This window comes from Sceloporus occidentalis, unplaced genomic scaffold (assembly GCF_023333645.1).
Source record: "Sceloporus occidentalis isolate IW3139 unplaced genomic scaffold, rSceOcc1.0.p SCAF_386, whole genome shotgun sequence".
NCBI lineage: Eukaryota > Metazoa > Chordata > Lepidosauria > Squamata > Phrynosomatidae > Sceloporus > Sceloporus occidentalis.
In genome coordinates this window covers 104,024-119,743 of record NW_028317366.1, presented here as the reverse complement: position 1 = coordinate 119,743, position 15,720 = coordinate 104,024, and the positions used below count along the sequence as shown (strand labels likewise).

Genomic DNA, 15,720 nt, shown 5'->3' with positions numbered 1-15,720 from the left:
TGTATTTTTGCTGGAAACGTCATGTAACACAAAAGCCGGCACTGACAGGTTATTGCCGCAGACGACGAAAAAGCTTCTTACATGTCTTTGGGTTGTTCTTATGCGGTTAAACCTAAAGTTCCAGATCTGTTCAGGTTTATTTGCGTAACATACTACAGAGTGGAATTAACGTTTTGTCTAAGTGGAACAGCACCTTTAATTTCTGCCAATTCATTATATCTCCCTCCAAACCAATTTACCACTCGCCCATCGCCCCAAATAATATTATTAATGTTTCTCTCTGTCCGCAGAACGTGCATAATATTTTTGTAAACTGCAACAAAATCATTATTTCAGTAATAAAACTATACAATGTTACCTAAAATTATTATTTTTATTTTTTTAGAGGGAGAACTTGACCACCGGCCCTCCTTCCCCTCCTAGTGCCCTTTCACCCTCTATCCACTTGCCCAGGCTCCCAATCTGCATTCCTGAAATGTTTGCTTTTTAAATTATTTCTTTTTGAAATGTTAAATAAAATTTGTATTTTTTCTTAAATCTTCAATACAATGTATTAAAACAGTTAATTCCTTGGATGATATATATATATGTAAAAGGCTGGTCTTGTCCAAGAAGCCCCCCTAGTGTGCAACTCAGCTGCGGATCAGCTGTAGGAGTTTCATTTTACCCTCTCGAATGTGGGGAAATGAAACTAAAGTCTGACTGCAGGTTTTTGCGTCCGCCTCTAGGTGTCTGTGGCTGCGCATGCTATATATAAGCTGCAGCAGATACTCAGATCCAACATTTTCAGCGCAGAAATTAGAACCTTTACAACCGATATCATATCCGCGGCTCTGTGAGTATTCATCTCTGTTATTATTTCATATACGGTATATATATTATATATTTTATATATATATTTATTATATTATATACATATATATATAATAATATATTATATATATTATATATTATATTATATATTTATATATATATATATAAATATAAATTACATTAAAATATAATAGATAGATAGATAGATGGATGGATGGATGGATAGATAGATATGCATAATTATTTAAAAAAACAGCATTTATTATGTAAATCTACACACCTCTGAAATATTCAAAATAATCTAAAACGGGATAAATTATAATATTCAGAATTATTTAATTATTCATTTAATTACATATATATAAATCTTACATCAGAATGATGTAATAGTTCATCTTTATTTTCCTTTGTTTAATTAGATTTCTGTGCCCGGCTTTGTCTGTTAACTGTATACCATTCACATGAAACATTAATGTAAAAAAATCTACTGCCAAAATGTCATTTTTTATATTTGTGTCAAAATAATTTTATTTTATTTTTTTATTTCGAAACAAATTATGGGAATAAAAATATTATCAAGAAAAAATATTAGGACACGAAATTACATACAATTTAGAATCTTAATTCTAAGCATTTAGTATTATTAGTTATTTTTATTTTTGTTATTTTTTTAGGATTTTTTTGTGTGCTGTTCCTGTAAAAACACCATATTTTTTCTCTGCAGCTATGTCCCCGGTTAGTATTAAGATTCTGATGAGGCTTTAAATACACGACTACGACAAAATCCACAGATTATTAACCCTTTATGTAAATTAGGCGTAATAATACTATGGATAGCAGAAGTGATTCCTCTCCGGTAAATGCTATTGGCTAATTTTATAGAGGGTTACCACACCTACCTTTTATGGTAGGCAGGGTGATATAAAATATATACAATGGGTTGTATTGTATACAGATATATTGGGTGTTGCGCTTTTAACTGTCCTCCCTTATAAGGGAGATCTCATCGCCTTACCTTTCAACACATTTGCTTCACCAGATACATAAAATAAAAACATAGTCGGGGGTGTGGAATCTCTTTAATTCCCCCCAAACAATTGTTTGTTTTGTTAGCTATGGTACCATTAATGTATAATGGTTTAAAAAAATTTGAAATCTATATAATTACCCCAAATAAACGGAGGTAACAAACATAACGCAGACAAGAGCAGGAGTGCAGGAACCCGGGGGGGGGGGGTAGAATAATAGCAATTACAGGAACATAAATACATATTACAAGATGAAAGGGCAGAACACACTTTATAACCCCAGTCGGGTGTTATATTAATTCCTGTATTTAACCTCCTTGCCCCAATGGGTCTGGTTATGGATCAGTAACAACATTTTCCATTCGTACTCTGAACATACGGAGCGCCATTTGTATTCCCAGGGGCATTCGGAAGAGTCAGTATTTTATTACCAAGAAAAACAACTGTCAACTGTCTTTTTATGTACCTGCCAGCTCCGCCCAGTTGATGACATCACGCTTGTACGGAAGCCGATGTCATCCATCCAAGCAGGCAGCAAGCACAACACTAGAAAGGGGAGCGCATGCGCAAGGAATGTACTTCAGTACACTTCCTGCTTTCAGAAAAGGCAGCTGGGGGGAGGAGCCAAATGTTTGCGTTTGCAAACTGTATCTAACCCTGAGATAGATGTCACAATGTCATAGGAAATGTAATACAGTGTTTCTTTTCGTAATTCCTGCGGTTGGCACATAAAAGCAGATAAATATCAAAGGACACGCTGTAAGTGTCTGTACTTCCCACTCTTACCGGCCCAACCCAAATAAGCAAACACATTGTGACACGATCAAATAAGACAAAAACCACAATTAAGCCAGCGAAAGGAAAAGAGTCTAAAAGCGAATGGAAACGACTCATTCGAGCAAAGCCAAACGTATAATAATATCGCATTACTTCCTCCCTGTGGCGGTCCGTATATCAGCTGCCTGATAAAAGTAAATATAGTTATATAAATAGTCTATATAAGTCTATTCTAGTCTATAGGAGCCCAGTAAATAGAATATATACTAAATTATTACTGCTATTCCTTGTTTTGCGCAGGGTATTTGAACACCCCAGCTGTATAGTTACGGGGCAGGGCTGGCACCTTATTGCCAGGGCGGCATGTAAAGTCCCACGGTAACTAACACACAACACACAAACTTTAACACGCTTACACACAAACACACTTACTTTTACATACACACTCACTCTAACACCCACACACTCACCTCATTCAGAGCCCTGAGCCTGTCTTCAGAGCAGCACACGAGTACCACGGGGGCCGTGTAACGCTGTATTATGTGACCCCCATAAAGCCCAATCTCTGTAAGTGGCCCTCAGATTAGCCCTGTTTGGGACAATTCCTGTATTTTTCCTTAGAACCCCTACCCTGCCTAAAATACTTATATGAAAATCCAGCATCAATGCTGCTTTGAGTAGATGCTTCGATTTGCCCTGACTTCCCCTGAGCCCTACAGGTCAGGGTTATCGGAAGGGGTATTTTTTTATCTGCTTCCATCCTACCATACGTATCAATCTTTTGTTATTCATAATTTTACTGTTTTTTTTACCCAAACTTACACCCAAAAGCAAAGCCAATGTTTGTCGTAGTCGCTAATGGCTGCATGGGACTGAGATGTGTTCTGCTTTGTAGGAATTACGATGACTTTAAGAGAAAAATGTGTGAAGAAGACGGGTATTTGAATGAAGCCAAGTTATTGGAGGACCCAGAAACCGAAGAAGATGCCTCCTCATCCTGGCATCCCGGAAAGCCTTTGTCTTATTCTACCGGCACATTTAAGAATGGTCAGTACCAACGAAAAAGGTCCTACATTCCGCACCAAGAACGTAGAATTCCGAAGCTTTAGAAAGTTCATTATATGTAGATAAAAAAGACAATACCCCCAAATGTAATGGATAAGAAGACTTGTTCCCCTGTCTCTGAGCCCCTGTTTTCATTCTTCTTCCCGCAGGAGCCATTGGGCTAAGCAATATTGGGGTGAAGAGCTGCCTCAATTCATTGCTTCAGACTTTCTATATGAATGAAGACTTTGCAGACATTCTATGCAGGTGGGTCTATATATAACGATAGAGAAATCATTAAGGATTAAGTGAGTAGAAGGACTTGGTCCTCTGGTCTTAATGTCGAAAGTGTCTGATGCCCCCAGGTGTTGTTGCACCCAGGTTATTGGTCTTGGTGTGTGCAAAAATGTATGTCTATGAGACCGACACGCTAGCACGTCATCCACCTCTGGACCTTTTGAGTACTTTTGTTTTTTGCTATCACTAGCCCCAGTCTTCTTTGGTCCTCTTGCGGGGAAGGACCAAGAAGATCCATCCCTCCTGCGAGTCTTTGTGGCAGGGGAGCGAAGGAAGGGGCTGCATATATATTTTTTACATCAAAGCTCTGAACCTCGGAGGTTCAAAAGTATAAGAAAACTTGTCTGTGGTCCCACACTAAAGATGGCGGCAGTCGGGTACTTATAGTGCATTTGTCTTGTATATGCATGAGATTGGCTTCTAAGACATGCATAATGTCTTTAAACACTATTTAATATGTTTTTTTGGGTCTATAAAACTGTAAAATGTGGGATTTTGGAAAAGTGCCAGGCCTGCTTTAATATCCTCATTCCGTCCTGTAGACAGATCCCCTGCATTGCTTTACAAAAACACTTGCTAAGAAATAAAAAAAAGTGTAAATGCAACATTACAAGCCTTTGTCCAAGTTTTGTTGCAATGTACGAACCCCTAAAATGACATTTTTCATTATTCATAATTTTTGCCAGGAAGGCTTAATTGCCGCGTGACACACAAAAAGCAGGCTCTGATAGGTTGTTGCCGTAGACAGTGAATAAGCTTCCTAAACGTTTCTGCTTGGTTTGTATGTGATGAAAACCTCCAGAGGCAACTGATGTGTTCTGTAAGTCAAATTGTTATTTTATATACTACTTGTTATGTCCTGTCTACCCATTGTACAGCGCTATGGAATATGATGGCGCTATATAAAACAAGAAATAATAATAGAATGAAATTGTCAACGATAACTGTGGAAACATATGTTTCAAGCTGAGAAGTGAATCAATCAAAGCTCTACAAGATGTTTTTGCATTTTTTAAATATAAAAAAAATATATATAAATATATATTTTTAAATTTAAAAATATATATATATATATTGTTGTCCCCCCCCCCCTATTTTCTCTGGTTTTGGTGACCTTACCCTTTTTGTTATTTTGTATGCGCTGGAAGGTACAGTTTTCCGTAAGGTCAAAGAGCCCCAGTAGTCAAAGAATAGGCTATTGTGTGGCTGGTAATTTATAGCCAAGTTCTCCTTGGAAACAATGTGTGTAGAGGGTGAAGTGGGCGTCCTTGTCTTGTTTAACTCATGCTCACAAATGGCATTTGTTACTGTAGAATGGTGTCTTTTTAGGACAAGGAGTGAATATTATTCACAAACTCAAACTAACATGATCTTTATGTAAAATTTACTGAAAACATAATTATAAAGTCAGCTCCCGGACTGGCGATGACGAGGTGGCCCTGGCACTTTAAGGCCAGCGGCTGCCTGATGACTTACGTGTGGCTGACGCTCGGGTATGCCTGAGTGTGTTTATGTTCACGCAGTGTGTGTGGCCGGGGCATATCCAGCCGGTAGGCGCACACTTCAGCACCTGCTGGAGTGGCAGATTGGGTTATTCAGCGGTAAATATAAATAATATCCATAATATGTAATAATATACATAGCAATAAATATAGTCTATGGACCTTGCACTTTCTTCCTGCAGGATTCGAGAGGCAACCAATAATGTGCCCCTCGAGAGGAGTTTTCCTTATGAGCTGCTCGCCCTGTTTGAAGAAATGCAGGATAGTGAAGAAGACGCTGTGTCCCCGTACCGTATCCTGAGCTGCCTGAGGACACACAAAGTGAGATGTGAGAATCAAACATACTGAGAACATATCAGAACACGGGCGGTGGGAGGAAAACCGCGGACACGCAGCCCATGAGGTCGAACATACAAATGACAGGAGTTTGTTCCATAAGTGGGATGTGCGTGTGGGTCTGCAGGAGAGCTGTAGCTTCAGCATTATGAAGGGCCAACTCTGCAAGATGGAGTGAGATGGCCCTGCAAAATGTATAGGTCGATTAGGAGACATTACTAATCTTCAAGCTCTTCTTGTTGGAAGGGTTGGCCCTTCATAATCCACAGAGAAGTCAAGAAGCCAGCTTATTGAATAAACCCTTCCGGTTACATTAATGTCCCCAAAAAGGGAGTCATTTGGGAAGCAGGGATAGACGCCTGCCACTTCTGCTAATAGGGACCCTAAATCCTAGGTCACCTTCAGCCAGTGGTCCAACTAACTGAGCATCACGAGAGGTAGCGCCTCCAAAAGACTATCCTCTGCGGATGGTGGGATCGCTACCTCTACTTATTCCATGCGTTCTTCTACAAGTCCTAATGTGTTCTCATGTCTCACTTCTGTTTTGCAGTATTTAGCCCATATGATGTTGCCGAGCTCTTCTCTACCCTCGTGAACCTATTACTTGAACAGATGCCTCACCCATATCTGGTGGGTATCACCGTACCCGAGAGTAGTGGTGGTAAAGTGTTCTGTGATTGCCTTTTGGACCACTTAAGCGCTCCTCTTTCTTTTTAATTGGGTGTCCCTTGGGTGTCCCTTTTACATATTACATTACATTTGTTTATCTGGCGCCAGCAGATTCCGTAGTGCTGTACAATCACAAACAATAACAAACTGGTACAAATGGAGAAGAGGGTCTTGCTCCTGTGAGCTTACAATCTAGTCGGTTGATGGGGAAGTGAAACAGTAGGAGAGGACGACTTGGATGGGGATGAGTTGGTTGAGTCAGGCTGAGAGTGTTATGAGGAAAATTTGTACGCTTTTCAAAAGAGGTGGGTTTTCAGAAAGCTTTAGAACAAGACAGAAAATCTGAAAGAATGGGGAATTTCAGAGAAGAGGGTGCAGCACGGGGCAAATTCTTAAAATGGGAGAAGAAGGTCATGAGAGATACAAAGAGGGCAGTTAGGGGTGTATTTGCATAGGAGGGTAGAGATATGGGGGGGTGCGAAGAGATATAGGGGGGCTCTGTAGGTTAGAAGTTTGAATTTGATTATGGAGGGTACAGAGGAGCGGCAGATAAGGTAAAGATTAATGTAGCTGAAGGACCATCTGACCATCCTTGGCGAGTCAGAGGACAAGGTACAGACGTTCTCATTCACTGGTAGAGTTTGGATATCCAATAGATGGGAAATCCTTGGGTCGTGCAGAAAATGGTTTACTAAATCTTTTTATTTTCTAGCCATGAGAACCTCTAGCAGGAATAACTTCAGAGCCATAAGGTTAAAACGAGTGGTTAATCTTGGTCATGGTTAGGGTTAAGATCAATGATCCCTTCTCAACACCCAACCTTCAACATATTTGGAATAAAAGCGTTGGTGGTGTTCTAGAACAGCACAATAGTCACTTTCCTTACCCACTGAGTATCAGCCCTGGTTAAGTGGGAACCCTGGTCACAGTATTTTGGAAAAGACTGAATTTAAGTTATACTGATCTGTTTCTGTTGTATTTCTGTCCTGATACTGCTGTGGTTGTTGGTGAAATTCTTGTATTTTTCATGGGACAGGAAGAGAAGCTAAGAAACCTGTACACCATCAGGCTAGAAGAATCCATGACATGTCTCAAGTGTTCCAATCAGAGGTCCAGTGACACGAATCTGTTAACCATCCACTTGCAAGTGTATCACTCCAGGTATCATAGGACAATGACGCTGGTGAGTAGGGACATTCTGGTTATATTTTCGACTACTTGCGCTCATTCTATAATTCTATCAACCAAAGATCGAGGATGATTTATGGGACTACGAGTCCGTAATGGGACAGTCGTATTACAGGCTACCTAAAAAAAGTTTAAAAAGTTAATTACATATTGATCACAGGCCTTTAAGGTCCATCCTGGAGATCCTGCGTCTACCATTAAATTAGACTTTAGTAATTCAAGCCCTTTAAAGCTAAAAATCCATCGTTCCATTCAACAAGAATCTTAGATCCTTACCGTAAGGACTGGAGTGTCTTAGAAAACCTAACTTAGAATTATTTTTGCTGTTACCGATTAGGAACGAGGTCTCCGGAGGTTCTTCAAAACCAAGAAAGCTAGTGGTGGCGAGACTTGGTGCATCTGTCCGAAATGTGGAGAGGACAGCAAGTCAGTGAAGGTAACCGGCTGAAACGTCCTATGTCTCGGGTAACCTTATAGATACATAGATAGTGATGGCAGTGAAGGGCCAATGGGCTCTTTTTGGATCACATTTTACTTACTGCCTGCTTTTTAGGCACAAACTAAAAAGAACGTAGGCAGTTTTGGAAAAGCATGACCCGTGTCACAAGGTGGACCTCTTGTTTTGCAGGATGAACGGTTGAGATCTCTACCCCGGACTCTCACGGTTGATCTGAAACGTATCAGACAAAGAAAATCTTCCCAGCTACAGAAGATAAATAGGACATTAACCTTTCCACCTACGCTAGACCTGAGTGAAGTGTTGGAACCAGAGCATCTCCCAGAGCAGGAATATGCACAGGTAGGAGTCCAATTATCTCTTCTGAGCACAAGAAGAAGCCTACGTACATCTTCTGCAGGCGGACCGGCTTAGCCTTGGATCGGGTATCTACCTCAATGGAACCTGGTCTTCTGAAAATGGTGCTAGACGAGACAGGAGTCCTTTATGTATCACAAGCTCCGGATGAGGATGATTTCTGCACTAACCTCTATTCATGTTTTCTCTCTTGCAGTCCCAATACATTTATAATATTTTTGCAGTAGTGGCCCATTCAGGGACACCCAACTCTGGCCACTTCTGCACCTACATCAAAAGCTCGAAGGACCAGAAGTGGTATTGTTTCAATGACTCCAGTGTGTGCCGGGTAAGTCGCCGCAGTGTGGGAATAAAAGTGGCTGGGTTTCTCCATCACCCCTCGCTAACGGGAATAACAACTTCATCATAAAGTCGTTTTTAATGGCCAATATTCAGAATAAATCACTGGAGGGGGTGTCTCATGCTAAGGTGGTCCGCTTTAATCTGCTGTGGGAATTGGACACAACCTAAAGGTAAAGGAAGCGGTGAGGAGACTGTTACCAATTAGACGTAATAGAATTTTGGCAATATGCATAGAATTTAAACATGAAGTGTTTGGGTTAAAAAGAAGCTTAAGAATTTCTGCCAAAGATAAACGAAAGACTCTGTAAATCGAGTCAGCTCTGAAGCTGGATGTTAAAGACCAACTCGCTTATTTACTTAACTTGACTCGACTGCCAACAGCCCTTTCCAACTTGGCTCAACTCTTGATGTTGGGTTGACGGACACTATATGGACAAAAGTATTGGGACACCTGACCATTACACCAACAGGGACTTTTTCTACTCCCCTAAAACAAATACCCCTGTTACCCCTAAATCTGACCCATTCTGATTTCACTAAAAAATACTATTGAGAGCCTAATTCCCCCTTCCCAGCATCCACATGCAACCGAGAAGGGGGGGAGTTTTTGGGGGTCAGCCAATTTGGGAAGCACCCGAGTACAAAGATATACCTTGTTCAGAACTAAAATCTTTGGTGATATTAATTGAGCCTCATGGCGTGTGTTTTAGGTATCGTGGGATGATGTGAAATGTGCATACGGAAACACGATCTTCCACTGGTAAGGTTACCGACATAACTATACACAGAATAGAGTTGCCCAAATGGTGGCTTTTGCTCCGCATCACCAGCCGTAGTGATTCCGTGCACGGCTTGCTGACTTTCCAGCGTGGCTACCATTTTTAAAACCCCACCACAACGCGACCTATCTTTACTTATCACCAAGCGGGTGAGGCAATCAACTCAAAGCCACACAAATGATTTAACAAAGGACAGATTAAGCGGCCATGTATCACGGCGGATTTATGTTGATTCATATGTTCCGGGCCCATTGTCACAATCCTCTTTTACTAGTCTATTCTTGACACTAATAAATAGATTATTAAAAAGATTATTATTAGCCAATTATTATTGACCGAGTCCCCAGTCCAGCAAAAGGGGGGCCAGTAGTAGCACACCTGCTGGCCATCAGGGGTACTGCAGCAGGCGTCTTGTTAGCGCTAAACCCTCCGTATCTTTGCGTTTTATTTCAGGGGTGTAACTGCCTGCCTGCTCATCTATATACAGTCGGACGGAAAGTAAATTTGTTTCTGCTGTGAAACTTAACTTCACATAATTTCTGGGGCGCTCGTGACCTTCATTGGTCATGGAAGTCCATTCAACCGGAACACAATTGACCACCATGCAGAATTCACATCAACACTTGCTCCTGGACATGCGCAGGAAGGTGATACAAACCATTTCTCTGATTACCTGATCGTTTGGTGTACTCTCAAATCCACGAGAGCAGACTGGTGTGAGATGAGGGCCAATGGCTCCCTGGTTCTGGCCACAGAGGAACCGTGTTGGGACACACCTGCAGCCTTTGGTTTGGATCCGAAACATCTGAGCCAACAAAAGGGGATATTGTGCAGCAGTCCAGGTGAAACCCGGGGGTCTGTCTCAGAAGGACATGGGGGGGAAGATGCTGCGGAGGCTGTGTCCGGGGAGTACGATCACCCAATAGTAAGATCTGCCCCTGGTAAGGGGGCGCAAGGACAGCCACTGCCTGGACCCCTAATTGGCACAGTCGTCAGTACTTCAATACTTTTCTATAGCACAGGGTGCAATGAATCAACGTTACACTTAAGAGCAGTGAATGGCCTCAGTGTTTGAATGTTACACTTTTTATAACTAAATGCAATGACATTCATCATTTTTCAGGGAATACTTAATTGTCATGTGACACCAAAGCAGGCACTGATAGGCTGTCGCCATGGAAATCGAAAAAGAACATCTGAAAAGGTTAATAACGAGGGATCTAATAAGGTTTATTTGTTTAACATGCTAGAGGGTGCGATGAATGGCGCTTATTAAATGAGTGGCCCCTGAGACTCAAGGGAGCCTCGACTTGTCAGTATTTAAAGATACACTTAATGAAAACACCTGAATTCAAGCGGGAATATCAACCATAACATACTGATAGCAAATTCTATATGATCACAGCAGGGTAGAATAGGAAGGCGTCAGATCCAGACGGTGTGACCCGGAGAATCTACCCCTTCACCCTAAGATCGGGACAAAAAGCCCTGAGACTCCAGGTAAAACCCTGAGAGTTTCCACTCTCCGAGGTTTACCATTTCCCCCCCCAAGAATCCCATTTTTAACAAGTTACTGACCCGATTTGAATGAACAGAGCCCCGGGTTATTACCTGTTACCCGGAGCAAGTAATGGCGTGAATATACAGGTTCCTTATCTACTAAATACAGCTTTTTTCTTGTACAAAAACAATGCACTTTAAGACGGTTCTATTTTTAATGGTAACCATCTGCAGCAGCAATACGGCGATCATTCCAACGCAACGTAAGGCGGTAAATCTGATTTCCGGGGGTTTATGGCTCACACTTTCATGCTTAATAATAATAATTAGAAACAGAGAGTCCCCAGTAACCTCCATGAGCCACCAATCGCCCCTGTATACATCTATGCATTTATTGTTTTATATAGCGCCATCATATTCTGTAGCGCTGTACTTATATAGCAACTATACAAATATTGATTATATTGAAACTATTTAGCATGTTTTGTGGTGATATTCATTTTTTATTTTCAAGACTACAGAAAATTCTAAACCAGCACACTGGATATTAACTCATTACTTTTTTTGAGGAAATTTTGCTTAGTTCTTCATAATACTCAAACCTTAATCAGTCGTCGGTCTCGTCTTAGATTCAGGAGCCATAAAAAATCATGTTGTATATTAAACAGTCCAGAGGTAGAAGGATTCAGCGCCTTCTGGCAAACCAGCCAGCCAATGCTTTCCAATCGCTAATCACTGGTTATTTGCACAATAATTCTGGATATAAATGGTTAAAATTGCTGTATTTTTAAAAGATAAAAACACTCTGTATCCAGTTTTGCAAAACACCATACCTCCTACTGGCTTTGAATACCTCTCTAACATGAATGTGTTCAAAAGCAAAATATATTTAATTTTGTGATAATGTAGCACAAAAACCACATAAACCATATATATCCCGCTCCATGTACATATATGACATCCATACCATATTTATGTCCACACATAAGATCTTGCTTTTAAAAATGTGAAAACTGTCAATAAAGTGAAATGCGTGAAATAAGTATATTGTGTATCAAAGCCGGAAGTGTTTTTATTTTGTTTAGTTATATTTAAGTATTTAAGAGCTCTGTTATTTGAGTCCAATCTACTAGACAAACGCCCTGACTTCTTATCATACAGCCTTGTGGCAAAAAGAATGGCTCAGTCTTAATCACCCAGCCAGACTAATGAAAGTCTATGGAGGGACGGACTTCATAAGCAGTGCCATAAAGCGTCAGCTCAGTGTGGTGTTTGAGCCAGGAAAGTCACCCAAAATATCACATGACTGACAGCAACGGCGGCTCCAGGTCTGCAGATAAAGGGGGTTTATTGGGACAAAATGAGCTAAAAACAGATCTTAAAAAAAACAAAAAATTACTGTATACAGCGATGTTGGTTATGACTGTATACAGCGATGGGGGTATTATTGCATATAGCACTGGGGGGGGGGTTATTACTGTATACAGGACTGTGGGATTATTGTCCCGAATCTAGCAGTCCCACCAAGCTCTTGGCACAACCCTGGGATAGAGTGGTAAAATCAGGACTGTTCTGTGCAAAACCGGACAGTTGCAAGGTATGTGCAATCTGCAATATTTTTGTTTCTTATACATGCCAAAAAATCCTGCCAACAATTACTTGTATTTTCTAAAAAATATTTATATTCCTGCTTTCACTAGATAAATTATATTATTGTACATTATCATCCAATGTGTTTTTATGCAGTTTCTTACTTGTCCAGTAGATGGTGCTGTGACTATACACCTACAGACTTAGAGGTGGAGATCAATACCCAGCCTATACATTCTTCTTACGCATTGATCTATATAGCACCATCATATTCCGTAGCGCTGTACAATGGGCAAACAGGACATAACAAGTAGTGCAGCCCATAAAAATGTTGACTTACAGGAACAAAAGGTTAAGAGTGTAGTTTATAATCTGTTTTTTGGATTTATCGACTCCCTGCATATTCTACAGTCAGCGTTACGCTAAAGCCATTCGTTCAGATAAGCCCAGGAAGCCGCAGCTGCCCAAGTTCCAGTGAGAAGAGTCCCTCTCTCTATCTGACCCAATGGTTATGAGCATAAAAAGAGATTTTGAACATAAAATGCTGCGGTCTAGGGCTGTGGCTCTCAGAACGTGGCCTGAATCCTACCCAATGTTAGTTCCCGAAGCTACACTGAGGGTTCTGTACAAAAGGGGACTCTAGTGCAAAGTATGAAAAGTGATCTTATCTCCAGAGCAACCAATAGAAACAGCAGGAAGAACGTCTTACTGGGGTCACATGTGCGGTCCCCAGCAAGCATTATGGATCTGGGTTTTGGAATTCGTTGGGAGTCCCGATGGAGGAATTCCTTGTTTGAGATCCGACTCCATAGTTAATTTCCGCCCGGCACCATTTTAAAGGCAGAGCGCCGGGATATGATGTCATCGGCGGTTAGGAGGGCAGCGCGGAGGGGGGCGACTGGTGGCTACACACCAAAAAAAAGGATAAAATGCACATAGAATGTAAATGTATCCCCGGAGCTGAGAGCGTTATCTGTGTGCATAAAAGCTGACGCCATCACTTGTACACGAAGACATTCATAAAATCTGCTTATCCGAAACAGCAGCTCCTAAAACAAACCAGATGCAGGACACCGTGAAGAGATGATTACCCCAAGTGGCTGAAGGGCATTAAAGGGGTCCATACTGGATACTTTAATGCAACATTTAGGAGTTAAGTAGATTCTTTGGTCCCGGTCCAGATGTGGAGTGGTGTCACGAGATATTTTTAAATAAACTCTCCCCCGCTCGAACTTCATCATAGGAGAAATGTGTGAGGATAATACGGCACCAACAATTCTCAAACGACATTAAACAGGACCTTTAACTGTTGTTAATGCTCAGTTTATTTGTCCTTCACGGATACAGTTTTCTTTTTTTCCTCCATTCCATAAACCTGCCAGTCTTTGCATGGAAAGATCATTTCCTTCAATCGTTATAACAGAACGTCTCAGCTGACTCATCACATGTTTGCTTGCACTGCTCGGAAGAAATAATTCTGCATGAGAATAATTTTTTTGATTATATTTCAGTATTCTTAAGGACATTGATTAAAAGCAGACATTGTCGGAAGCGGTAATGGGATAAATCAAGATTCATCGAGGGGCTCGGACTAAAACAGTTTCTACGGGAAGGACCCTACTTATCATGAATCAATAACATGATGTAACCAATTAGTGGTTATTGAACCATCCAACTCAATAACCCATAGTATTATAGAGCCACGCGTGACCTCATAAACCATCTGCTTTCAGACAGGATCTGGCGGGACATCTAACATCCCCTGGAGGTGAAGTGGTTAATCCGTGTGCTTCAGTTCCATTTCATGGTCAATAAGTGGAGACACATTAAAATTAGGAACTGAGCACCGATAGGAGGAAATCGCGCCATGTTCCTCTTGCAGGGTTTTGGTCCATCGTTAGACTGGCCTTTCCGGCAAATCTCGATCGGCTTCAGAGAAGTTAAAATCTAGTTATTTTAAGAGAGAAGATGTGCTATTTATTCATCTTTCTCTTTAACGGCTAATTTGGGAGAACGAGGTGGGGAGCGGGTCGAAAGTCCTGATAACTGTCCGCCATGCCCATAGCCTCGTGGGTAAACCATGAAGCGCCACGGCCGCTGCAAAAAAAAATATGTTCTTATTCAGGCCTGGCCAACAAGAAGCTCTCCAGCTCGTTCTGAAAATATCCTAAATATGTATTTCAGCAATGCTCTAAAAAGGAAGGATATCATACCAAAAAAAAAACAAAACACCAAGAAAAGTTACCCAAAAATCAGTAAAATGACCCATATCCAGTATTTTTGCTGACAGTCATCTGTATTTATGATTGCTGGTAATCAGCTACTTTCCCTTGCCCAATATACAGTAGATTATTAATATTTTTTTTGTTTTATAAAGCCCCATCATATTCCCTAGCGCTGTACAGTAGATGGAGTATCATGTCATTATTATACTTTTTACAGCAATCTGAGCTTCTTGAATACAGGGACAGGATCTAATTGATAGAAAGTTAAAAAAACAAAAACAAAAAAAACAATAAACCCACCTAACTGAAAAAGGCCAATAAGTAACAAATCAGTAAAACTTTGTAACAAATTCAAACATTCATTTACTTCAGCCTTGTTTGGGTGTTTCTGCAAATGTTACATACAACATATATATATATATATATATATATATAATATATACACATATATACACACTGTGCATATATATATATATTATATATATGCGCATTTTCTTTCATCTGTTTCTGAGAGTTTTTCTAGAATTACAGCATTAGATGTCCTAGTTTCAGGATCCCCCCCCCCATGTACCGTCTCTCTCGCGGATTCACTATGTAATACGTTGCTCTGGATTTCATCTCCATGTGGCCCCCGCTGAGTGCCCGCGCACACAAACAATGACATCATCTGGGCTGCATCTGATTGGCCAGCTGATACCATAGCGAACCTTTCACGGGCTTTTAATGTGAAACATGTGCTGATAAAAGCATGTACTTTAGGATGGTCTGACAAAGCAGGAGTTATTACCTTAATCCACGTATTTCCAAGAAACTATG

At 40.7% G+C, this 15,720-nt stretch overlaps 1 protein-coding gene across 1 annotated transcript in view; it reads left to right on the top strand.

Annotated features, from left to right (window-relative positions):
* The first annotated feature begins 3,538 nt into the window (after positions 1 to 3,538).
* LOC149273303 (putative ubiquitin carboxyl-terminal hydrolase 41) overlaps positions 3,539 to 15,720 on the top strand; it is a 41,606-nt gene continuing 29,424 nt past the window's right edge. Inside the window, exons 1-8 of the mRNA XM_089506463.1 lie at positions 3,539 to 3,665; positions 3,833 to 3,929; positions 5,644 to 5,789; positions 6,348 to 6,427; positions 7,503 to 7,649; positions 7,992 to 8,090; positions 8,283 to 8,453; positions 8,665 to 8,796. Coding sequence (XP_089362589.1) covers positions 3,539 to 3,665; positions 3,833 to 3,929; positions 5,644 to 5,789; positions 6,348 to 6,427; positions 7,503 to 7,649; positions 7,992 to 8,090; positions 8,283 to 8,453; positions 8,665 to 8,796 — 999 coding nt within the window. The remainder of the gene's footprint in view (positions 3,666 to 3,832; positions 3,930 to 5,643; positions 5,790 to 6,347; positions 6,428 to 7,502; positions 7,650 to 7,991; positions 8,091 to 8,282; positions 8,454 to 8,664; positions 8,797 to 15,720) is intronic.